Source organism: Somniosus microcephalus, chromosome 11, assembly GCF_052327205.1.
Source record: "Somniosus microcephalus isolate GS21.2 chromosome 11, FLI_Smic_1.0, whole genome shotgun sequence".
Taxonomy (NCBI): domain Eukaryota; kingdom Metazoa; phylum Chordata; class Chondrichthyes; order Squaliformes; family Somniosidae; genus Somniosus; species Somniosus microcephalus.
In genome coordinates, this window is record NC_140997.1 from 143,796,592 (window position 1) to 143,823,930 (window position 27,339).

At 45.4% G+C, this 27,339-nt stretch overlaps 1 protein-coding gene across 1 annotated transcript in view; it reads right to left on the reverse strand.

Annotated features, from left to right (window-relative positions):
• The window catches only part of LOC147110928 (protein SSUH2 homolog), a 117,151-nt gene that overhangs the window by 21,335 nt on the left and 68,477 nt on the right, over positions 1–27,339 (reverse strand). The window contains exons 7-10 of the mRNA XM_086001342.1: positions 21,964–22,088; positions 17,866–17,928; positions 3,167–3,249; positions 1,263–1,355 (exon numbers count right to left, since the gene is read on the reverse strand). Coding sequence (XP_085857468.1) covers positions 1,263–1,355; positions 3,167–3,249; positions 17,866–17,928; positions 21,964–22,088 — 364 coding nt within the window. The remainder of the gene's footprint in view (positions 1–1,262; positions 1,356–3,166; positions 3,250–17,865; positions 17,929–21,963; positions 22,089–27,339) is intronic.

Genomic DNA, 27,339 nt, shown 5'->3' on the forward strand with positions numbered 1-27,339 from the left:
TCTTTCTCCAAAGTTTAAGCAACTCACCCTGTAGCTTCCCCCCATAAAAATCACAACTGTCAATTGACCTCCCAAGTCTTGGAGGGACTTCAGCAAAACTCCTTCCTATTTTCCTCACTCAACCTTTCCACCAAGCAAATATACCTTAATTCCTCCGGTCCTTTTTCCTCACAATTGTCCACCTTTCTGTCCTCATTTAACCCCACCCTTTCAGATTAACTCCTTCGCCCCCTGAACCTCCCCCATCACAAGGCCTCATCACATCAGAGGGCCTAAACACCACTGATGCCATCTCTGATCATTTTGTTTCCTTCACAATCCACACCTCCCTGTCCACCTCCGATCCCTCTATAATGGGCCCCGTCCCTGGAAGAAAACTAGTCCCATCTCCCGAACTCCAAAGATGCCTACACTTGGTCCTCCACATTTGTCAGCTCTGTCAATCTATTCAACAGCTCCCTTGCTTCTGCTTTCAATGGCCTCATCCTCATCGGACCCTTCACTGTCTCCCACCTCTATCATTCCCCCTGGTACACCTACCTTTGCATTCTTAAATCTAAGGGTTGCAGACTTGCATACTCATGGTGCAGGTTTGTTCACTACTAATCTGACTTGACCATCTCAAGCAATATCTCCTCTTTACCCAAATCCTCTTTCTACTCCAGAACCATTTTAGAGTGAAAGGAAAGCTCAAACTCCTGTTCTACACTATAAACTGCCTTCTATAATATCCCTCCTTTTGCCTTCCAATGACAGGTACACGCAAGCTTATCAATTCCTTAATCTCCAAAACAGTGTTTGTCTGCTCGATTGCCTTATTTCCCCATCGCTAGCATCCTGTGTTGGCATCAGGCATTCCCAGAAAAATAAAATAGCTTTTGTTAGGGGCATGGCAAAGCCTTTCTGCACTAAATGGAGCTTGGTTTTAATCCCAATTTCAAGACTACTGAGAGCGTAATAATCCCATTTCTTTCATCAGCCATCCTTGTGGTCTCTCAGAGTGAGATTTGCCAATTAAGGGTCAGTTTTATGGACCCATACCCATGGAAACTGTGGTGAGACTGCTATCTTCTTACATTATAGATAGGATAAGCAATACATTTCCAAAGTCTTGGTGTCTTCCTTTTAACTGAATTGGGTTCAAACAAGAACTCTCAGACAGTGCTTCAGAAGAGTGTTCGAATATAAAAGATTCAATCCTCGCACTCCTCAATATTATTCTCTAATAGGAGTCCAGTATACTATGAAGGCACTGAGCTTACCACTTGACTGTCAGCTGGATGTACACCATTAGTTGTCCACTTTGTTTGCACGTTTTGCAAGGTTTGGTACCACAGCCAGAACACAAATTACAGCTGAGGACCAACAAGAAACAGAAGACAGATAAAATGCATTATATTTTCTATCCAACAAAACCTACTATGAGGCTTGTTGTTCACCTTATTTTACGTGTTGTGCAATCTGACCTTAAGATGCCACCCCGTGGTAGCCTTGCCGTGCTTTAGCTAAAAATATTTAAATCAAGGACATTTTGTATCCTGGATTTAAGGGTCCTATATAGAGTCCTATGAATCACATGGCTCACTCCACTTTATTATAGGGTCCTATAAATCACATGGCTCACTCCACTTTAGTAGGTGTTGCCCTTGTAAGGAAGAGAGCTGTCCACATGGTCCGGCTCCATAACACACAGGAAATACAAGTTTTATTTTGTTCCTTTCCAATTTGACTCCTGTCCTCTCAAGGGCACTTACCCTTTCTAGAGGAAGGTGTTAAAGGCACCAGCAGCCCTCTGCTACCTCAGTCAAGTGGTTATTATTTGTGTGAACCTAGGCCGTTAGTGTCGGCAGTCTTCTTGGTGGTATTGGGCGTTACAGTAGACCTTCATGCTGTCCTCGTCCAACATCCATACATTGTGCACTTTACAGCTGGGTCACTGGATAAGGATCAGGAGCTGGAGGCCTGGCCAATGTTCTCCCCTTTGGTCTAGAGGTACTGAGGCCAGCTGTAGCACTCCAACTGCTTCCCTGGCTGAGATCAACTAACAAGAGCACAGGCCAGGAATCAAGCCCAGGACAGTCTCATTTATAATAACAGCAGCAAGGACAGTCTTCCTTGTAAATTTAAAAACCCTTTAATGAAAGATTCTGATAGAGTAAATGAGGAGAAACTGTTTCCACTGCCAGGAGGGTCATTATTCAGAGGACACAGATTTAAGGTAATTGGGAAAAGAACCGGAGGGGAGATGAGGAGAAATTTTTTTACGTAGCGAGTTGCTATGATCTGGAATGCACTGTCTGACAGGGTGGTGGAAGCAGATTCAATAGTAACTTTCCAAATGGAATTGGATAAGTACTTGAAAAGGAAAAATTTGCAGGGCAATGGGCCGGCACAGGCATGATGGGCCAAATGGCCTCCTTCGTACTGTAAGATTCCATGATTAAAAGAATATTCTTGATTAAAAGACCATGAGATTCATGGGTGTAATTCAGCTTCACAAGTTTTCACAACTTAACAGCTCTGAAGCCAAATTAAACCCCTCTTCCAACTCCCCAAAAAGGAAAGAACATAACTACCTTCTGTCTTCAGTGATGCTCTTAAACACTGAGAACGCAACTTCGCAAGTGTACTGTACATCAGCCCCAATCTTGCTAAAGATTCCAGAATGAGGTTCAGATAATATTGGTGAATGGAGCCACTCTGACTTTGACAAATTCTCAAATTCATTCACAGCCATTATATTTTTCACTCTCTTATTAAAAGCTTTCAGTACTTGCTAGGTGTTTCCACACTCCTTTGAATAAAAGAGGGCCAGGCTCCCGTTTTGGGGACACACTATTTGGTGTGCTACTGAATTGAGGAGATCCTAGCATCCACCATTAGTCTATGCTGAGTTAGCTGATCTCAGGTGAATGTGGTGCTGGTGGTGATGGGTACTACAATTGTTTCCAGTATGCCCAAGCTAATGGAGAGGGGGGAAATGACAAGGTTCCCAGTCTCAACATCCGTCCAATGTTTCCTACACACACACACACACACAGTCACTCAACTTATTTTTCCCACACTCCAAATCCAATTAAATCCTACATCCAAACAGACATTCTTCCCATACTGAGGGCTCAGATCTTACTGGATTCAGCGCAGTGTCTTGATCATGCTTGCTTACCGTTGAAGCCCATTGCCATTGCAGTGGCTGCATCTGCCATTGTTGCCCCGGTATCCTCGCCCATTGCACACCCAGCACTTCACCTGTGTTTACAAAACAGCGTTGTGTTACTTTAAAACATATTTGGCTGGTGGAGGATAGTCCAACACTCGACATGCAATGTACAGATGATACGTGAAGAGATCCAAACTGCTGAAAATCATTGCTTGCAGGCTTCCGGACCAGCGTTGCCAATCTCTCTTACTTTCAGTCTGTCTTCCCCGTAAGTTTTACGGATTTCTTCTTGTTCTTTCTCAAGAGTTGCGTTTTGGGGCTATGGTCAAACTCAGATAAATGCATGGGATTGGGGGGGAGCGAATTTCTTTAGGCTTCTCCCGGTCAACCGCCACAACTTTGGCGGAAATCCCGTTTACGGCGTTTCCACTGAAGTTACAGCAGTGGAGTGGAAGAAACCCCAGAGAAATTCACCCCCACAACCAGTGTATCAAGAAATCACGTCAGGAGTTTCTAAATCAGTATGGCGGACCAGGTTGGATGGTCTCAGGTGAATGTGGTGGTGGTGGGGATTTGAGTGCACCCATCCATTTACAGAGCAGGCCGGACACACATGGCAGTCTCTTCTGCTTTGCACTGTGGAATTTTGGTAGCATTGTATCCCATCATGGCTGCTGGAAATGGTACTTTTGGTTTTGTTCTTACTTTGAATGTCAGTTGGGTCTCGGCAGCTACTTCCACGATGGTCTGGGGGGGGGGGGGGGGTGCTGCCGAGAAGGGTGGGGGGTGGGTAGAAGTGTTACCATTTTTGTGCTCCAACCTTCCATACTTTCCTTCCCGGCCCTTGAATATGGATTACCACTCCGATCCAGATGTGACCCAATTGCAATGCTCTTTACAGCTACTTTGCAAATTCTGACTAGGGCATTTGTAAAGCTGAATATAAAACTGACATAAAAATTGCCATTTTAAGTTGTGTTCCACAGGTCAAATGGATCAACAGTATGTGCTGCCAGGGTACTACCATGAGCTCATAGGGCAACTCAACTATCACTGCAAAGTGCTTGCTGACCTTCAGTGGCTCCTGGTCTGACAACACCTCAATTTTAAAATCCTCATCCTTGTTTCAAATCCCTCCATGGCCTCACCCCTCCCCCATCTCTGTAGCCTCCTCCAGCCCTACAAGCCTTCGAGATCTCGGCGCTCTGCCAATTCTGGCCTCTTGCACATCGCCAAATTTGATCCCTCCACCATTGGCGGCTGTGCTTTCAGCTGCCTTGGCCCTAAACTCCGGAATTCCCTCCCTAAACTTCTCTGCCTCTCTAACTCTCTCTCCTCTTTTAAGATGCTCCTTAAAACCTACCTCTTTGATCAAGCTTTTGGTCATCTTTCCGGATATCTCCTTCGGTAGTTCGGTGTCAATTTTTTTTTTATTGACATCGCTCGTTAAGCACCTTGAGATGTTTTACTATGTTAAGTGTGCTATATAAATGTAGGTTGTTGTTGTTGAAGTGACCTATCACTGGTTTCATTACACTAGGAAAAGAATTGCACATAGTACAGCTAGGCACTGCAACATCTTGTCCCCATCCTCCATAAGAGTAACGCAGGCTTTGTGAATACAGCACTGCTAGGTCTCATGTTATTGTTCCCATCAAATTTGTACAGCCATACTACTGGCATAACACTGCACAGTATGCCTGCTTGGCTCGGTTGGTAGCACTGTTGCTTCTGGATCAGAAGGCTGTGGGTTCTTGGCCTGCTCCACAACTTGAGCACATAATATAGGCTGACACTTCACTGCTGTATTGAGGGCGGGCTGCCTTTCAGCTGAGGATGTTAAACTGAGGCCCCGTCTGTCTGTCTCGCTGGTTCAGATGGATGTGAAGACAATGGGCCTGAATTTGCGGTCGGAGGCTTTCCACGGCCAGATGCCTCCGACCAGCAAAAAATCGACGAACTTACCTTCTGCTTCGGGATCCACGGAGACTCGTGCTCCTGGGCCTCTACATGTAGGCCTGCGTAGAGGCCCACGTATCCCAGGGGTGCAGATGGTTCGCAAGTGCCCCGGGATCACGTGGTTCGGCCCAACCAAAGAGGGAATTCTCATTCATGTTTATGGAGATTCCTTATGTACAGAAACATAAGAACATAAGAAATAGGAGCAGGAATAGGCCATTTGGCCCCTCGAGCCTGCTCCGCCATTCAATAAGATCATGGTTGATCTTCTACCTCATCTCCACTTTCCTGAACTATCCCTATATCCCTTGATTCCCTTAATGTTCAAAAATCTATCGATCTCTGTCTTGAATATACTCAATGACCGAGCTGCCACAGCCCTCTGGGGTAGAGAATTCCAAAGATTCACCACCCTCTGAGTGAAGAAATTTCTCCTCATCACAGTCCTAAATGGCCGACCCCTTATTCTGAGACGATGACCCCTGATTCCAGATTCCCCAGCCAGGGGAAACATCCTCCCTGCATCTACCCTGTCAAGCCCTGTAAGAATTTTGTATGTTTCAATGAGATCCCCTCTCATTCTTCTAAACTCTAGTGAATACAGGCCTAGTCGACCCAATCTCTCCTCATACGACAGTCCTGCCATCCCAGGAATCTGGTGTACCTTCACTGCACTCCCTCTATGGCAAGTATATCCTTCCTTAGATAAGGAGACCAAAACTGTACACAATACTCCAGGTGCGGTCTCACCAGGGCCCTATATAATTGCAATAAGATGTCTTTACTCTTATACTCAAGTCCTCTTGTAATAAAGGCCAACATATCATTTGCTTTCCTAATTGCTTGCTGTACCTGCATGTTAACTTTCAGTGATTTGTGTACAAGGACACCAACATTTCCCAATCTCTCATCATTTAAAAAATACTCTGCTTTTCTATTTTTCCTACCAAAGTGGATAACTTCACATTTCTCCACATTATATTCCATTTGCCATGTTCTTGCCCACTCACTTAGCCTGATAATATCCCCTTGAAGCCTCCTTGCATCCTCCTCACAACTTACATTCCCACCCAGCTCTGTATCATCAGCAAACTTGGATGTATTACATTTTGTCCCCTCATCCAAATCATTGATGTAAATTGTGAATAGCTGAGGCCCAAGTAATGATCCTTGCGGTACCCCACTAGTTATAGCCTGCCAACCCAAAAATGACCTATTTATTCCTACTCTCTATTTTCTGTCCGTTAACCAATCCTCAATCCATGCTAGTATATTACCCCCAATCACATGAGCCCTAATTTTGTGTAATAACCTCTTGTGTGGCACTTTATTGAATGCTTTCTGAAAATCCAAATACACATCCACTGGTTCCCCCTTATCTATTCTGCTAGTTACAACCTCAAAAAACTCCCAACAGATTTGTCAAACACAATTTCCCTTTCATAAATCCGTGTTGACTCTGCCCAATTCTATTATTATTTTCTAAGTGCACTGTTACCACGTTCTTAATAATCGATTCTAGCATTTTCCCTACTACTGATGTCAGGCTAACTGGTCTGTAGTTCCCTGTTTTCTCTCTCCCTCCTTTCTTAAATAGTGGGGTTACATTTGCTACCTTCCAATCCGTGGGAACCTTTCTAGAATCTATGGAATTTTGTAAAATGACAACCAATGCATCCACTATCTCTATAGCCAACTCTTTCAAAACCCTAGGATGTAGGCCATCAGGTCCAGGGGATTTATTGGCTTTCAGACCCATTAATTTCTCCAGTACTACGTTTTTTTACTAATGCTAATATCTTTCAGTTCCTCATTCTCGCTAGACCCTTGGCTGTCCACTATTTCCAGGAAGATTTTTGCGCCTTCTTCCGTGATGACAGACACAAAGGCCGCGATTTTCTGCTCGATGTTGGGATGGGTGCGGGTCAACTGGTTTCCGGGTTCCAGTCCCACCCCCAGCTGCCTCCGCTCCACAGACGTGATTTTCCCTTGATTTACTTGTTAAGCCCGTGCGGGTTAAAAAGTAAATCAGGAATTAACAGGAAGCGGGTCTGATGACGTCATTTGATGAAGCGTCATCTGCCGGTTTCTTTAAAGGGACCATGCACAATTTTATTTTGACAGTTGATTTCTCAGTGTTTGACAGCATTGAGGTGCTGAAAACACTGACAATCACTGCACAAAGGTGAACTCTTGCACCCAGGCTCTCCAATGACTCCCTCCATATGCTGGAATAGATGGCAGCTGCAGGTGAGATGACAGAAGCGATCTGTCACTGGTGAGAGAGGATGTCCCAATGAGGTGGCACTGGACATATAGTTGGATTTAAAAACTTGTAAGCTAAAGAAATCTGTATATGTTTTAAAAATGCAGTAACCAACATTTTCTTTGCTCTGAAATTCACCATGTGCAACATTGCATCCCACATTTACTTTCGCTAATCTTTTCCTTTTTACATACCTATAGAAGCTCTTAGTCTGTTTTTATGTCTCTTGCAAGTTTACTTTCATATTCTATTTTCCCTTTTTTTAAATCAATTTCTTGGTCCTCCTTAGCTGAATTCTAAATCCTCCCAATCCTCAGGCTTACTACTCTTTTTGGCAGCATTATAAGCCTCTTCCTTTGATCTAATACTATCTTTAACTTCTCTTGTTAGCCACGGTTGGACTACTTTTCCTGTGGGGTTTTTGCGCCTTAAAGGAATGTATATTTGTTGTAAATTATGTATTAATTCTTTAAATGCTAGCCATTGCTCGTCCACCATCATACTTTTTAATGTAGTTTCCCAATCCACCTTGGCCAACTCGCCCCTCATACCTACGTAGTTTGCTTAGTTTAGATTTAAGACCCTAGTTTCGGATTTAACTAAGTCACTTTCAAACTCAATATAAAATTCTATCATATTATGGTCACTCTTCCCTAAAGGCCCCTTTACTACAAGTTATTAATTAACCCTTTCTCGTTGCACAATACTAGATCTAAAATAGCCTGTTCCCTAGTTGGTTCCTCAACATACTGATCTAGAAAACTATCTTGTATACATTCCATGAATTCGTCCTCCACACTATTACTGAAAATTCGTTTTGCCCAGTCTATATGTAGATTAAAGTCCCCCATGATTACTGTATTACCTTTGTTACATGCGCCTCTAATTTCCTGATTTATACTCTGCCCTACATGACAACTACTGTTTTGGGGCCTATAAACAACTCCCACCAATGTTTTCTGCCCCTTGCTGTTTCTTAGCTCCACCCAAACTGATTCTACTTCTTGATTTTCAGAGCCAAGATCCTTTCTCTCTACTGTCTTTATCCCATCCTTTATTATCAGGGCTACTAATCCTCCTTTTCCATTTTGCCTATCTCTTCTAAAAGTTAAGTATCCTGGAATATTTAGTTCCCAATGTTGGCCACTTTGCAACCACATCTCCGTAATGGCTATTAGATCAAACCTGTTAATTTCTAACTGCGCTATTAATTCATCTATTTTATTGCGAATGCTTTGTGCATTCAGATATAGTGCCTTTAGCTTTGACTTATTTCTCTTTTTCCCTGATGTCACTTTAGTCACTGATGCCTTATTACCTTTGCTACCCTTCCTGACCCGCTCTGCTTATTTTTACCCAAAGCTATAATCTGCCCTAGAGCCTTGACATTTCTCTCATTGCTTTTAAATTTATTCATTCCTGAATCCTCCCACCACCCCCCCTTCATTAGTTTAAAGCCCTGTCTACTCCCCTAGTTATTCAGTTCACCAGGACATTGGTCCCAGCCCAGTTTAAGTGGAGCCCGTCCCAACGGAACAGCTCCCTCTTTCCCCAGTACTGGTGCCAGTGCCCCATGAACCAAAACCCCTTCCTCCCACACCACTCTTTGAGCCACACATTTGAACCTCTAATCTTTACTGACAAACATTCACTACAAGCCCACTGACTCCCACAGCTACCTGGACTACACTTCCTCCCACCCGCCTCCTGTAAGGACTCTATTCCATTCTCCCAGTTTCTCCATCTCCGCCGCATCTGCTCTGACGATGCCACCTTCCATACTAGTGCTTCTGACATGTCTTCCTTTTTCCTCAACCGAGAATTCCCCTCTACAGTGGTTGACATGGCCCTTGACCGTGTCCGTTCTATCTCCCGCACTTCTGCCCTCACCCCGCCCCTCCCTTCCGGAACAACGACAGAGTTCCCCTTGTCCTCACCTTTCACCCCACCAGCCTCCACATTTAACGGATCATCCTCCGCCATTTCCGCAACCTCCAGCGTGATCCCACCACCAAACGCATCTTCCCCATACCTCCCATTTCAGTATTCCGTAGGGACCGCTCCCTCCGCGACACCCTTGTCCACTCCGCTATCACCCCCAACACCCCTTCCCCTGGCACCTTCCCATGCAAGCGCAGGAGATGCAACACATGCCCTTATACCTCCCCCCTTCCCACTGTCCAGGGCCCTAAACACCCCTTCCAGGTGAAAAAGTGATTTACTTGTACTTCTCGCAATTTAGTATACTGTATTCGCTGCTCACGATGTGGTCTCCTCTACATTGGGGAGACCAATTGCAGATTGGGTGACCGCTTTGCGGAACACCTCCATTCAGTCCGTAAGGGGCACCCCGAGCTTCCGGTCGCCTGTCACTTTAATTCACCACTCCACTCCCACTCAGACCTCACTGTCCTCGGCCTCTTGCATTGTTCCATGGAAGCTCAGCGTAAGCTCGAGGAACAGCACCTCATCTTTCAATTAGGCACTTTACAGCCTTCTGGACTCAACATAGAGTTCAACAATTTCAGATCATAACCTCGGCCCCATCATATATATATATAAAAAAAAAATTTATCCACATTTTTATGTCTGTGTCTTTTTTTCTTCTCTCCCACAAGGCAGCTGTCTTCCATTCTGCCAGCACAATTTACACTTCATCTAGAGCCATCCTTTGTTTCTTAACCTGTCCCATTACCATCTCCTTTTGCCTTGAATATCTCTTAATCTCTCTTAATCTCTCCTGCCTTCCATCCTATCACAGACCTTCCCTTTTGTTCTTTCATCCCCTCCCCCCTTTCCCAGCCTCTTCACTTGCTTAAAAATCTGTTCCATTTCCTGCTTTTTTCCAGTTCTGACGAAAGGTCATCGACCTGAAACGTTAACTCGGTTTCTCTCTTCACAGATGCTGCCTGACCAGCTGAGTTTCTCCAGCATTTTCTGTCTTTATTTCAGATTTCCAGCATCTGCAGTATTTTCTTTTTGTTTTTGAACCTCTAATCTGTTTGTCCCTAGGCCAATTTGCACGTGGCTCAGGTAACAATCCAGAGATTATTACTTTTGAGGTTCTGCTTTTTAATTTGGATCCTGCTCCTCAAACTCCCTCAGCAGAACCTCATTCCTAGTTCTACCTCTGTCATTGGTTCCTACGTGGACCACCACAACTGGATCCTCCCCCTCCCATTCCAAGTTCTTCTCCAGCCGTGAGGAGATGTCTTTATCCCTGGCACCGGGCAGGCAACACAACCTTCGGAACTCTCGGTCGCGGCTACAGAGAACAGTATCTATCCCCCTGACTATATTGTCCCCTACCACAGCTACATTCCCTTTCACTCCCCGCACTTGAATGGCCTCCTGCACCCTGGTGCCATGGTCAGCCTGCTCATTCATCCAAAAGGCTTTTCCCTCATTCATACAGGCAAGAACCCCATACCTGTTGGACAAGCGAAAAGGCTGAGGCTCCTCCAGCACTGCACCTGGGGTCCCCTTACCTGCTGAGTTGCAGTCACACCCTCCTGTCCCTGACCACTAACCACTACCTAACCTAAGGGGTGTGACTGCCTCCTGGATCAAAGTGTCCAGGTAACTCTCCCCATCCCTGATGCCCCGCAATGTCTGCACCTCAGATTCCAGCTCAAAAACTGTGAGCTGAAGTTCCTCAAGTTGCAGGCGCTTACTGCAAACGTGGTTGTCCGGGATCACAGTGCTCTCCACAAACTCCCACATGCTGCAGTTGTGGCACAACAACTGCACTGCCATCCTGATATGACCTTGATTTATTTAATTAAATTTAATTAAATTTTTAATTAGGTAACTTCGTTTACATAAGAACATAAGAAGTAGGAGCATGAGTAGGCCATACGGCCCCTCGGGCCTGTTCCGCCATTCAATAGGATCATGGCTGATCCGAATCTAGACTCACGTCCACTTCCCTGCCCTCTCCCCGTAACCCCTAATTCCCTTATCAGCTAGGAAACTGTCTATCTCCGTTTTAAATTTATTTAATGTTGCAGCTTCCACAGCTCTCTGGGGTAGCAAATTCCATAGATTTACTACTCTCTGAGTAAAGAAGTTTCTCCTCATCTCAGTTTTGAAAGGGCAGCCCCTTATTCTAAGATTATGCCCCCTAGTTCTAGTCTCACCCATCAGTGGAAACATCCTCACTGCATCCACCCGATCAAGCCCCCTCACAATTTTATATGTTTTGATAAGATCGCCTCTCATTCTTCTGAACTCCAATGAGTAGAGGCCCAACCTACTCAACCTTTCCTCATACGTCAAACCCTCATCTCCGGAATCAACCGAGTGAACCTTCTCTGAACTGCCTCAAGAACAGGTATATCTTTTCTTAAATATGGAAACCAAAACTGCACGCAGTATTCCAGGTGTGGCCTCACCAATACCCTGTATAACTGCAGCAAGACTTCCCTGTTTTTATACTCCAACCCCCTTGCAATAAAAGCCAAGATTCCATTGGCCTTCCTGATCACCTGCATACTAACTTTTTGTGTTTCATGCATCAGGACTCCCAGATCCCTTTGTACTGTAGCACTTTGCAGTTTCTCTCCATTTAGATAATAACTTGCTCTTTGATTTTTTCTGCCAAAGTGCATAACCTCACACTTTCCAATATTATATTCCATCTGCCAAATCTCTGCCCACTCACTTAGCCTGTCTATGTCCTTTTGCAGGTTTTTTATGTCCTCCTCACTCACTGCTTCCCTCCCATCTTTGTATCGTCGGCAAACTTGGATATATTGCACTCGGTCCCTTCCTCCAAATCGTTAATATAGATTGTAAAGAGTTGGGGTCCCAGCACTGAACCCTGCGGAACACCACTAGTTACTGATTGCCAGCCCGAGAACGAACCATTTATCCCAACTCTTTGTTTTCTGTTAGATAGCCAATCTTCCACCCATGCCAGTATATTACCCCCAATCCCGTGATTTTTTATCTTGATCAGTAATCTTTTGTGTGGAACCTTGTCAAATGCCTTTTGGAAGTCCAAATACACTACATCCACTGGTTCCCCTTTATCCACCCTGTATGTTACGTCCTCAAAGAATTCGAGCAAATTTGTCAAACATGACTTCCCCTTCATAAAACCATGCTGACTCTGTCCTATTAAATTATGTTTATCCAAATGCTCTGTTACTGTTTCCTTAATAATGGACTCCAACATTTTACCAACCACAGATGTTAGGCTAACTGGTCTATAGTTTCCAGCTTTTTGTCTACTTCCCTTCTTAAATAAGGGTGTTACATTAGCAGTTTTCCAATCTGCCGGGACCTTTCCTGAGCCCAGGGAGTTTTGGAAAATAATCACCAATGCATCCACAATCCCTACCGCCACTTCTTTCAAGACCCTAGGATGTAGGCCATCAGGTCCGGGGGATTTATCCGCCTTAAGTCCCATTATTTTACCGAGTACCATCTCCTTAGTGATTTTAATCGTGTTTAGCTCCTCCCCCACCATTGCCCCCTGTTTGTCCAGTGTTGGAATATTTTTAGTGTCCTCTACTGTAAAGACTGATACAAAATGGCCCAGAACTTGGTGTCGGGGGCTTGCCGCGCGTGCAAGCCCCCGATGTGCACTTACTCTGCGCGCCGACATCTGAAACCTGGCCCGTAGTGGATTTCCTGTCAGTGGCCCGGTTCTGATGTCGGCGCGCTGTGCTAACCTGACCCAGCGGCGTAGTTAGTGCGATGTGCCGGATGGGATCAGGTGAGCACTGTTCAGCCAATCAGGGGAGGGGAAACTTCATTCATAAGTTTGAGAGTAAGAACTGTCAAACTCATGAGAAGTACTGCACCCCAAAACACTACTTAAACTTTAAATAAAATTTTAAAAAACATCCCAATCATTAAATTAAGTATAAATAAGTTTTAAAAAAAATTTAAACAATAATTTTTTTTTTGAAAAAAATAAATTTTTAATAAAAAGGGTCTAAAACTAAACTTACCTTATTGTAGATTCTTTAAAATAATAAACCTGTGGAAAAAAAATTCTAAATTGCACTAAAACACCACTTACCTGTAAAAATAAATACTTACGTGTGCTTTTTACAAGCGTAAAGACCGGAGGCCTTTACACATGCGCAAATCCCCCGAAACAGAGGAAATCCAAGACGCACGCGCTGCCCCCTACAGCACACGCGCTAGCCTCTTCACCTCTTGGGTTAGAGGAGAGGAAATGCCGGTTTTCAGCGCATGCGCTGTGCATGCTGAAAACCGGCATTTCCTCCGGCCAGACGCGTGAGTACCCCTTCCGTATTCACGCGTTTGGGGAGGAATTACTGCCCCAATATTTGTTCAGTGTCTTTGCCATCTCCATGTTCCCCACCACTAGTTTCCCAGTCTCATCCTCTAAGGGACCAACGTTCACTTTAGCTGCCCTTTTTCTTTTTATATAGCTGTAGAAGCTCTTGCTATCTGTTTTTATATTTTTTGCTAGTTTACTTTCATAATCTATCTTCCCTTTCTTAATTAATCTTTTAGTTATTGTTTGCTGGCTTTTAAATGCTTCCCAATCTTCTATCCTCCCACTAGATTTGGCTACTTTATATGCCCTTGTTTTCAGTCGGATACTATCCTTTATTACTTTACTAAGCCACGGATGGCTATCTTTTCTTTTACTCCCCTTTTTCCTCAGTGGAATATATTTATCTTGAAAGATGTGAAATATCTCCTTGAATGTAGACCACTGCTCTTGTACCATTTTACACTTTAATCTGTTTTCCCAGTCCACTTTAGTCAATTCTACTCTCATACCTTCATAGTCTCCTTTATTTAAGCTCAGTACGCTGGTTTGAGATCCAACTCTCTCACCCTCAAACTGAATTTGGAATTCAACCATATTATGGTCACTCATTCCAAGGGGATCCTTTACTAGGACATTTTTTTATTAATCCTGTCTCATTACACAGGACCAGATCTAAGATTGCCTGCCCCCTGGTTGGTTCAGTTACATACTGCTCAAGGAACCCGTCCCTAATACACTCTATGAACTCTTCCTCAAGGCTGTCATGCCCAATTTGATTAGTCCAGTCAATATGAAAGTTAAAATCCCCCATGATTATAGCTGTTCCCTTATTACAAGCCCCAACTATTTCCTGATTTATACTCCAACCAACAGAGTTGCAACTGTTAGGAGGCCTATAGACTACGCCCACTAGTGACTTTTTCCCCTTATTATTCCTTATCTCCACCCAAACTGTTTCACTATCCTGATCCTTTGACCCAATTTCTGACTATTGCAGTGATTCCATCCTTGATTAGCATAGCAACCCCACCTCCCTTTCCTTCCTGTCTGTCCTTCCTAATTGTCAAATACCCTTGTATGTTTAGTTCCCAGTCATGATCATCTTGCAGCCATGTTTCCGTAATGGCCACCAGATCATACCCATGTGTAGTTATTTGTACCGTCAACTCGTCAATTTTGTTACGAATGCTGCGTGCATTCAGATAAAGAACTTTCAAATATGTTTTCTGACAATTTATTCCTGCTTTTACCCCTTTTACTACTTTACCTTTATCATTATACATTCTGTCCCTTCCTGACACGCTCTGGTTTTTAATTCCCCCACTGCTACCTTGCGCTATTGCCTTCTCCGCTGTCATTTTTATTTTTTGCTCTCTTAAAACCTCCCCCCCACTAATTAGTTTAAAGCCCTCTCTACAGCCCTAGTTATTCGATTCGCCAGGATTCTAGTCCCAGCACTGGCCAAGTGAAGTCCATCCCAACGGAACAGCTCTCTCCTGTCCCAGTACTGATGCCAGTGTCCCAAGAAGCAAAACCCATTTCTCCCACACCAGTCTTTGAGCCACGCATTTAACTCTCTAATTTTATTTACCGTAGCCAAATTTGCACGTGGCTCAGGTAGTAATCCAGAGATTATTACCCTTGTGGTTCTGCTTTTTAATTTGGCCCCTAGCTGCTCAAATTCCCTCAGCAGAACCTCTTTCCTTGTCCTATCTATGTCGTTGGTACCAACATGGACCACGACAACTGGATCCTCCCCCTCCCACTCCAAGTTTCTCTCCAGCCCAGAGGAGATGTCCTTAACCCTGGCACCGGGCAGGCAACACAGCCTTCGGGACTCTCGCTCTCGGCTGCAAAGAACCCTATCTATCCCCCTAACGTACTATCCCCTACCACTACAACATTTCTTTTAACTCCCCCCACTTGAATGGCCCCCCGCTCCATGTTGCTGTGGCCAGGTTGCTCATCCCCCACGCAGTCCCCGTTCCCATCCTCATAGGAGTAAGAGCCTCAAACCTGTTGGACAAGAGCAAGGGCTGCGGCTCCTCCAACACTACCTCCTGGATCCCCGTACCTGCCTCACTTCTAGTCACACCATCCTGTCCCTGGCCACGGACTACATCTGAATTAATTAATCAGTTTACTGTGTATTTTCCTGACTACTTACTTGATCTAGATTAAGTTAAGGGTACTGAAATTAACTATCTACCTGTAACACAAAGCACTACAAGTAGTGGAGGCAAAAGGTAACAACTCCTTCCCCTCTTCTCCGAATTCCCACTCTTTCCAAATTCCCAACTCTGTTTAATCCCGCTCTGTGCAGACCACCAATGATTGGTTACTTTGCTTTGTGAGCTAATTATGATTACATATGTGTGTGTTTATATAAAGTAAGTATTAAAAATCAAATTAGTAACTGCATGCATATATATGTATAAAGAAAATAAGTGTTAATAGACAAATTAATAAGTAAATTGACTATAATCTTACATGAGGCAGAAAGGAATAGAATGACATTTTGATGGGGTTAGATGAATAATGCTGGGAAGCGGCTCGTGTGGAGCCTAAACAGCAGCATAGACCCGTTGGGCTGAATGGCCTGTTTCTGTGCTGCAAATACTATGGGCTGGATTTTCATTCAGAAGTCGGGAAGGAGGCGGGACTACAACTTTCGGGGTTGTAGTCCCACCTCCATCGAGATGCGGCCAATCCACACGATTTTAACTTGATTGACCTTGTTGAGCCCGCCCAGCAGGCCAATTAAAGGCCACCCGGCATCAGGTGACATCACAGATTGAAATTTCATCTGTCAAGACGTGTTGACAGACGAAATATCAGCGTTTCACAGCTGTTTGAAGCTGTCAAACACTGACAGTCTTACTTCTAACATGAGTCCTTCTACGCAGACTCAGTTAGAAATCTCACCGGCACTGAAAACTGCAGGCTGTCACTTTTGACAGATCGCAGCCATTCTGCTTTCTGTGCCGGCTGAATGATGGACTCCCGAAACCTAGAGGAAGGAAGGCTGTAAAGTACAGGTAATTGAAACTTCTTTACACACTTTAGACACACCAAACACACTTACCTTTGCACTCATGCACCCATCACTCACCTGAACACCGACATCTCGACCCCTCCAAGTCCTTCAACCTGACGGCCCGACTGCTCTAACTTGGCGTGGTTTGGAGCCGTCGGGAATCCCACACGACAACCTTCAAAATAGGGAATAGGCTAAAAACTGCCTGTTAACTACCTGTTAACAGGCAGTTAATTGGCACTAATCCCTTCCCATCTCGGGGGGGCGGGTACCCGCCTCCTTTGAAACTTACATGGAGGCGGGTTTTGGGCGGGATGGTGCCGGGACCCCCGAATTCGGGAATTTAACCCCCCGCACGCCTCCAATCCCAACTCCACGGCACACTGAAAATTGGCCCCCATGTAACTATATAACTGTGTTCAATTCTGGGCACCACACTTTAGGAAGGATGTCAAGGCATTAGAGAGGGTGGTGAAGAGATTTACTAGAATAGTACCAAGGATGAGGGACTTCAGTTATGTGGAGAGACTGGACAAGCTGGGATTGTTCTCCTTAGTGCAGAGAAGATTTAGAGGAGATTTGATAGAGGTGTTCAAAATCATGAACGGTTTTCATAGAGTAAATAAGGAGAAACCGTTTCCAGTGACAGGAAGGTCAGTAATCAGGGAACACAGATTGGCAAAGAACCAGAGGCGACATGAGGAAACTTTTTTTTTCGCAGCGAGTTCCTATGATCTGGAAATCACTGCCTGAAATGATGGTGGAAACAGATTCAATAGTAACTTTCAAAAGAGAATTGGATAAATACTTGAAGGGAAAAAAATTTCAGGGCTACGGGGAACAAGCAGGGGAGAGGGACTATTTGGATAGTGCTACCAAAGAGCTGGCACAGGCAGCATAGGCCACCTAACCTCCTGCTGTGCTGTAAGATTGTATGATATGAAAAACCCGAGTGTAAATTCTGCAAGGCTGTGATCCCAGCACAGAGCATCGCTCAATGGGAGTACGGGTCGCAGATAGGCTTTTAACACCTAGGGTCAATTTGCGACCTGCATTTCCATCGAGTGAGGCTCCACACTTGGGAGAGCAGCCTCGTTGAATTTACCTTTTGGTCTTCATAAGTAACCTCCAGGCAAAATGACTGAAAGAAAAACAAATGCGAAGCTCTCAAGATCACTACTCACCCTTCCAGTTGCCGTGCAGTTGGTACATGCTCTTCTTCCCATCGCCATGCAGGAGTGACACCCCTGAGAGAGAGAAACACAATTACACGTGATTAACTTCGGTTCTGTCCCGTCTACGTAGACCTTCCAAAGCCAGGGGGTGATCATGATTTTGATTAACATGTTTAATGTAGGGCATAAATTTTAAAAAAGAGACAGCGAGTGGGAATATGGCTCCACTTATTACTGACTTTGGTTCTGTCCCGTTCAGCTCGTCTGCATACCACTAGAAGCAAATCCATTCTTGCTCCATTTAAGGAGAGAGCTGCACCTTCACAGAAAATCCACAGGACAGGACGCCAACTTCATGTTGTAATGTTTCTCAGTCAAATTGATAAAAGCCTTGCTGGGACACCCAGCGAGAAATGCATTATCGCGCGCGACATCATTGTGACAAAAACATCACCCTCTCTAAATACAAACAAGGTTCCGATGCCACCCTGCTGTGCAGTCAGCACCCTTTAAAGTTACACGAGGATATGAAATCGGCAGTACATAGAAACATAGAAGATAGGAGCAGGAGTAGGCCATTCGGCCCCTCGAGCCTGCTCCGCCATTCAATGAGATCATGGCTAATCATCCAAACTCAGTACCCTGTCCCTGCCTTCTCCCCATATCCCTTGATCCCTTTAGCCTTAAGAAATATATCCAACTCCTTCTTGAATATATTTAATGAATTGGCCTCAACTGCCTTCTGTGGTAGAGAATTCCACAGGTTCACCACTCTCTGGGTGAAGAAATTCCTCCTCATCTCTGTCCTAAATGGTTTACCCCTTATCTTTAGACTGTGATCCCTGGTTCTGGACTCCCCTGCCATCGCGAACATCCTTCCTGCATCTAGTTTGTCTAGTCCTGTTAAAATTTTATAAGTTTCAATGAGATCCCCTCTCATTCTTTTAAACTCCAGCGAATATAAGCCCAATCGACCCAATCTCTCCTCATACGTCATTCCTGCCATCCCAGGTATCAGTCTGGTGAATCTTCTCTGCTTTCCCTCCATGGCAAGAACATCCTTCCTCAGGTAAAGCAACCAAAACTGCACACAATACTCAAGGTGTGGTTTCACCAAGGCCCTGTACAACTGCAGCAAGATATCCTTCTTCCTGTACTCGAATCCTCTCGCTACGAAGGCCAACATACCATTTGCTTTCTGCACCTGCATGCTTACCTTCAGCGACTGGTGCACAAAGACACCCAGGTCTCGTTGCACTTCCCCTTCTCCCAATCTATTGCCATTCAGATAATAGTCTGCCTTCCTGCTTTTGCCACCAAAGTGGATAATCTCGCATTTATCCACATTATACTGCATCTGCCATACATCTGCCCAATCACCCAACCTGTCCAAATCATACTGGAGTTTCTCGGCATCCTCCTCACAGCACACACGCCCACCCAGCTTTGTGTCGTCTGCAAACTTGGAGATATTACATCTAGTTCCCTCGTCTAGATCATTAATATATATTGTGAATAGCTGGGGTCCTAGCGCCGATCCCTGCGGTACCCCAGTAGTCACTGCCTGCAACTCGGAAAAAGAGCCGTTTATTCCAACTCTTTGCTTCCTGTCTGCCAGCCAGTTCTCTATCCAAGTCAGTACCTTGCCCCCAATCCCATGTGCTTTAACATTACACACGGGAACTTATTGAAAGCCTTCTGAAAGTCCAAATACACCACATCCACTGGTTCTCCCTTATCTATTCTACCAGTTACATCCTCAAAAAATTCCAGTAGATTAGTCAAGCACGATTTACCTTTTGTAAAGCCATGTTGACTTTGTCCGATCCTGTCACTGTTTTCCAAGTACTCTGCTATTACATCTTTTATAATGGACTCTAGCACTTTCCCCCACTACCGATGTCAGGCTTACCGGTCTATAATTCCCCGTTTTTGCTCTACCACCTTTTTTGAATAGTGGGGTAACATTAGATCCATCAGATCCATGGGAACTGTTCCAGAATCTATAGAATTTTGGAAGATGACTAGCAATACATCTACTATTTCTAGGGCCACTTCCTTAAGTACCCTAGGATGTAGATTATCAGGCCCTGAGGATTTATTGGCCTTCAATCCCGTCAATTTCCTTAACACCATTTCCCTACAAATACTGATTTCATTCAGTTCCTCCCTCTCATTAGAACCTATGTTCCCCGACATCTCTGGGAGGTTATTTGTGTCCTCCTTTGTGAAGACAGAACCAAAGTATGTATTTAATTAGCCTGCCATTTCTTTGTTCCCCATTATAAATTCCCCTGATTCTGACTGCAAGGGACCTACGCTTGACTTCACCAATCTTTTTCTCTTCACATATCTATAGAAGTTTTTACAGTCAGTTTTTATGTTCCTTGCAAGCTTACTCTCATACTCTATTTCCCCCCTCTTAATTAATCCCTTTGTCCTCCTTTGCTGAATCCTAAAGTGCTCCCAATCCTCAGGTTTGCTGCTTTTTCTGGCCAATTTATATGTCCTCTCCTTGGATCTTATGCTATCCCTAATTTCCCTTGTTAGTCACGGTTGAGTTACCTTTTTTGTTTTATTTTTATGCCAAACAGGGATGAACAAATTCTGTAGTTCATCCATGCGACCTTTAAATGTTTGCCATTGCCTATCCACCGTCAACCCTTTAAGTAACATTCCCCAATCCATCCTACCCAACTCGCGCCTCATACCATCATAATTTCCTTTATTTAAATTCAGGACCCTAGTCTCTGAGTCAAATACTTCACTCTCCATCTTAATGAAGAATTCTATCATATTATGATCGCTCCGCCCCAAGGGGCCTCGCACAACAAGATTACTAATTAATCCTTTCTCATTACATAATACCCAGTCTAAGATGGCCTGATCTTTAGTTGGTTCCTCGACATATTGGTCCAGGAAACCATCCCATATACACTCCAGGAATTCCTCCTCCACAGTATTGTTACTAATTTGGTTAGCCCAATCTATATGTAGATTAAAGTCACCCATGATAACTACTGTGCTCTTATTGCATGCGTCTCTAATTTCCCGTTTAATGCCATCCCCAACCTCGGCATTACTGTTTGGGGGTCTGTATACAACTCCCAGTAATGTTTTCTGCCCCGGTACAGTATATCATGACTTACTTCTTGTTGTATTTTACAAAATTTGGACAAGTTTTTTTTTAAAAGCAACGGGAAAGACTGCCTTTTAAAGGGGCAGTGCACTTTAAGCAGAATTTGGCAATTTTTAAAAAAATGCCGTCTTGTTTACTGTAGTTCAGTTCAAAGAACATGGAGCTTCCAAAGCCAGGAGGTGATCAGGATTTTGATTAATATGTTTAATGTAGAGCATAAGTAAAAAAAAAATCATTGGCAAGCAGGATTATGGCTCCACTTATTGTGGAGTTCATTTTATTCCTTCTTTTGGGAAACACGCTCAGACACAGTTAAAAATTCATTTGACACTTGATTCTTCCGATTTCCCTGACGAGATGACTAAAGCCATCAACAACTTTCACAAGGGAGATGGGGCATATTTATCATGTGGATCTCAGAGTATGCACATTCTGAGAATCAGCAAGGTCTCACAAACAGCAATGGGATAATGACCAGATAATCTATTTTTTTTAATGCTGGTTGAGGGATAAATATTGGCCAGGACACCGGGGAGAACTCCCCTGCTCTTGTTTGATATAGTGCCATGGGATCTTTTACATCCGCCTGAGAGCGCAGACGGGGCCTCGGTTTAACGTCTCATCTGAAAGACGGCACCTCCGACAGTGCAGCACTCCCTCAGCAGTGCACTGGAGTGTCAGCCTTATGTGGAGTGGAACTTGAACCCACAACCTTCTGACTCAGAGGCGAGTGGGCTACCCACTGAGCCATGGCTGACACTCTTGATACTGTTTCCGAAATTAGCTCCATGCTGGTCTAATACATCAACGATGATCAAATCCAATTTGGCCAATTTCTTAGTGTTTTTGTTTTTTGGGCAATTACAATATTCTGTAAAGTGAACCGTGGTAATATGTTCTTTATAAAGCGAGTTTATGGTTTCACTGCAGCTGGCACCGAGGAAACTATCGCCCATGTGAAGACTTACCTTTACACCTGAAGTGTGTGGCACTGGGACAATGCTGGTGTGGTCCTGAAACATTTGAGGCCTCTCCACGATTATATCCCAGGGAAGGGGAGGAAGCCCGAAGACACTGCCATCAACAAACTGACCTAAAACAGCAAGAGACCAGCATAACCGTCAGAAACCATTGGCAGGTACTAAAATGAGAAAAAGAAAACCTCTCTCAAACAAACTAATAATATTTTACATAGGATATACGGCACAGAAACAGGCCATTCGGCCCAACCAGTCCATGCCGGTGTTTACATTCCACTCAAGCCTCCTCATGTCTTTCCTCATCTAACTCTATCATAACCCTCTATTTCCTTCTCACTCATATGCTTATCTAGCCTCTCTTTAAATAAATCTATACTATTTTGCTTCAACCACTCCCTACGGTAGCGAGTTTCACATTCTCAGCACTCTCTGGGTAAAGTAGTTTCTTCTGAATTCCCTATTTCATTACTTGGTGACTATCTTATATTGATGGCCTCTTGGTTTGCTCTTCCCCAGAAGTGGAAACACTCTCTTTAGGGAATTTCAACCTAAAAAAACGGGTGGGTTGGGGGCGTGTGGGAAGTTAGTGATAAAAATCTGAATCCTAACCTGAACCTGCCTCCAACCCACCCACTTCCAGTTTTAACGGAGGCGGGACAGAGGGCAGGCAGCCAATCCGCTACCAGGAGACGGGTCATCTATTCAAATATTAGCTTGAGGCTGGAAGCCTATGCTTTAACCTCCACTTTGAATTTAACTTTAGCTGGTGGGGTTTTGCAGGCCTCGTGAAACCTGCCAGCTAATGCAAGGCAAGGACTGCTAGATCCAGGAGGTAAGTGCCTTTACACTTAACTCCTGGATCCGGGGTCCCTGCCTAACCCACCCCCTGCAATCGGTGACCCCACCACAAGGCCTCCGATTCCACCATGAGGTCTCCCCACCCACCCCCCCAATGCTCCTCCGCCCGCCGATCTTTGCTGACACCCCCCAGCTCCTCCAGCCCTCCTCATGTTGCTCCCAGCCCCTGATCCTTCAGCGACACCCTGCCCCCCCACCCCCATGCTGCTCCCAGCCCATGATCCTTCAGATTCCTCCCCTGCACCCCATCATTAAGTATGATTGAGCTGTAGGAACGATATCACATTAAGTGTTATAGCAAAATACTGCAGATGCTGGAAATCCGAAATAACAACAGAAAATGCTGGAAAAACTCAGCAGGCCAGGCAACATCCATGGAGAGAAATTAGAGTCGATGTTTCGGGTCAAAGCCCTTTATCAAGACTAAAGAGGCACAGGGAATGAAATAGATAAAGAGGCTGGGCTGGGAGAGAACAAAAGAGAAGAGACATTACGAGGTATTCAAAACGAGATGAGATAGTGATAGGACTAGTGGAGACAAAAGACAGCTCTAGATTAGGTATGAAATGTGCTGGCAGAATGGGAGACAGCTGCCATGTGGGAGAGAGAAAAAAAAGGAAAAGGGGGGGAAGGGAAAACCAAAACAAAGGTGTGGATAAAAAATATAAGTAAAAATGTAATCGGGGCCGAGGTACTGATCTGAAATTGTTGAACTCGATATTGAGTCCGGAAGGCTGCAAAGTGCCTAATCGGAAGATGAGGTGCTGTTCCTCGAGTTTACGTTGAGCTTCCATGGAACAATGCAAGAGGCCAAGGACGGTGAGGTCCGAGTGGGAATGGAGCGGTGAACTAAAATGACAGGCGGCTGGAAGCTCGGGGTCCCCCTTACGGACTGAACGGAGGTGTTCCGCAAAGCGGTCACCCAACCTGCGTTTGGTCTCCCCAATGTAGAGGAGACCGCATCGTGAGCAGCAAATACAGTATACTAGATTGCGAGAAGTACAAGTAAATCGCTGTTTCACCTGGAAGGGGTGTTTGGGGCCCTGGACAGTGGGAAGGGGGGAGGTATAAGGGCAGGTGTTACATCTTCTGCGCTTGCAGGGGAAGGTGCCAGGCGAAGGGGTGCTGGGGGTGATAGAGGAGTGGACTAGGGTGTCTCGGAGGGAGCGGTCCCTACGGAATGCTGAAAGGGGAGGGGAGGGGAAGATGCGTTTGGTGGTGGGATCACTTTGGAGGTAGCAGAAATGGTGGAGGATGATCCGTTGAATGTGGAGGCTGGTGGGGTGAAAGGTGACAAGGGGAACCCTATCGTGGTTCCGGGAGGGAGGGGCAGGGGTGAGGGCAGAAGTGCGGGAGATGGAACGGACACGGTCGAGGGCCGTGTCAACCACGGTAGAGGGGAATCCTTGGTTGAGGAAAAAGGAAGACATGTCGGAAGCATTGGTGTGGAAGGTGGCATCGTCGGAGCAGATGCGGCGGAGACAGAGAAACTGGGAGAATGGAATAGAGTCCTTACAGGAGGTGGGGTGGGAGGAAGTGTAGTCCAGGTAGCTGTGGGAATCAGTGGGCTTGTAGTGAATATTGGTCAATAACCTATCCCCAGAGAAGGAGACAGAGAAGTCGAGGAAGAGAAGGGAAGAGTCAGAGATGGACCATGTGAAGGTGAGGGAAGGGTGGAAATTGGATGCAAAGTGAATGAAATTGTCTAGTTCAGGGCGAGAGCAGGAAACGGCACCGATACAGTCATCAATGTATCGGAAAAAGAGGTGAGGGAGGGGACCTGAGTAGGACTGGAACAAAGAGTGTTCCACATATCCCACGAAAAGGCAGGCATAGCTAGGACCCATGCGGGTACCCATAGCAACACCTTTGATTTGGAGGAAATGAGTGGAGTTAAAGGAGAAGTTGTTCAATGTGAGAACAAGTTCCGCCAGGCGGAGGAGGGTAGTGGTGGATGGGGACTGATCGGGCCTCTGTTCAAGGAAGAAGCAGAGTGCCCTCAGGCCATCCTGGTGGGGGATGGAGGTGTAGAGGGATTGTACGTCCATGGTGAAAAGGAAGCGGTTGGGGCCAGGAAACTGGAAACTACTCAGGTCCCCTCCCTCACCTCTTTTTCCGATACATTGATGACTGTATCGGTGCCGTTTCCTGCTCTCGCCCTGAACTAGACAATTTCATTCACTTTGCCTCCAATTTCCACCCTTCCCTCACCTTCACATGGTCCATCTCTGACTCTTCCCTTCTCTTTCTTGACTTCTCTGTCTCCTTCTCTGGGGATAGGTTATTGACCAATATTCACTACAAGCCCACTGATTCCCACAGCTACCTGGACTACACTTCCTCCCACCCCGCGTCCTGTAAGGACTCTATTCCATTCTCCCAGTTTCTCCGTCTCCGCCGCATCTGCTCCGACGATGCCACCTTCCACACCAATGCTTCCGACATGTCTTCCTTTTTCCTCAACCGAGGATTCCCCTATACCGTGGTTGACACGGCCCTCGACCGTGTCCGTTCTATCTCCCGCACTTCTGCCCTCACCCCTGCCCCTCCCTCCCAGAACCACGATAGGGTTCCCCTGGTCACCTTTCACCCCACCAGCCTCCACATTCAACGGATCATCCTCCGCCATTTCCGCCACCTCCAAAGTGATCCCACCACCAAACGCATCTTCCCCTCCCCTCCCCTTTCAGCATTCCGTAGGGACCGCTCCCTCCGAGACACCCTAGTCCACTCCTCTATCACCCCAAGCACCCCTTCCCCTGGCACCTTCCCGTGCAAGCGCAGAAGATGTAACACCTGCCCTTATACCTCCCCCCTTCCCACTGTCCAGGGCCCCAAACACCCCTTCCAGGTGAAACAGCGATTTACTTGTACTTCTTGCAATCTAGTATACTGTATTTGCTGCTCACGATGCGGTCTCCTCTACATTGGGGAGACCAAACGCAGGTTGGGTGACCGCTTTGCGGAACACCTCCGTTCAGTCCGTAAGGGGGACCCCGAGCTTCCGGTCGCCTGTCATTTTAATTCACCGCTCCATTCCAACTCGGACCTCACCATCCTTGGCCTCATGCATTGTTCCACGGAAGCTCAACGTAAACTCGAGGAACAGCACCTCATCTTCCGATTAGGCACTTTGCAGCCTTCCGGACTCAATATCGAGTTCAACAATTTCAGATCAGAACCTCGGCCCCTATTACATTTTTACTTATATTTTTTATCCACACCTTTGTTTTGGTTTTTCCCTTCCCCCTTTCCTTTTTTTTTCTCTCTCCCACATGGTAGCTGTCTCCCATTCTGCCAGCACATTTCACACATAATCTAGAGCTGTCTTTTGTCTCCACTAGTCCTATCAGCATCTCGTCTCATTTTGAATACCTCTTAATGTCTCTTCTCTTTTGTTCTCTCCCAGCCCGGCCTCTGAATCTATTTCATTCCCTGTGCCTCTTTGGTCTTGATAAAGGGTTTTGACCCAAAACGTCGACTCTAATTTCTCTCCACGGATGTTGCCCGGCCTGCTGAGTTTTTCCAGCATTTTCTGTTGTTCTTTCACATTAAGTGTTATTAGGAGTGCTGCAGTATTTTGTTCCTAAATTCAGATAAATGCATCATTAGATCTGCTAACTAAATCCAAACCCTCCCACAAGAAATTTAGACTGCCAACTCCATGAGGCACATGGCCAGGAAAGAGAACAAAAGTGAGCATCAACCACGAAAAATTCACTTGTTGAACTCATCTTAGTTTTCACCCAAATTCCAAATGCTCATCCCACTTATTCCTGGCAGCATACAACATGGCGGGATAATCTAACTTGCCTGACTAAGGAGTGACTAAAGATGTCTAACGGCAAAGAACAGGAAGGATGAGAGCATGGTTCGATAAAAGGGCAGATGGTGTTGGGAGGACATCAACAACAACAACTTGTATTTATATAGCGCCTTTAACGTAGTAAAACGTCCCAAGGCGCTTCACAGGAGTATTTTAAGACAAAAAATTTGACACCGAGCCACATAAGGAGAAATTAGGGCAGGTGACCAAAAGCTTGGTCAAACAGGTAGGTGTTAAGGAGCGTCTTAAAGGAGGAACGAGAGGTAGTGAGGCAGAGAGGTTTAGGGAGGGAATTCCAGAGCTTAGGGCCTGGGCAACAGAAGGCATGGCCACCAAAGGTTGAGTGATTATAATCAGGGATGCTCAAGAGGGCAGAATTAGAGGAGCGCAGATATCTTGGAAGGGTTGTGGGGCTGAAGGAGATTAGAGAGCTAGGGAGAGGTGAGGCCATGGAGGGATTTGAAAACAAGGATGAGAATTTTAAAATTGAAGCACTGCTTAATCGGGAGCCAATGTAGGTCAGCGAGCACAGGGGTGATGGGCGAACGGGACTTGGTGCGAGTTAGGACACGGGCAGCCAAGTTTTGGATCACCTCAAGTTTACGTAGGGTGGAGTGTGGGAGGCCAGCCAGGGGTGCATTGGAATACACAAGTCTAGGGGTAACAAAGGCATGGATGAG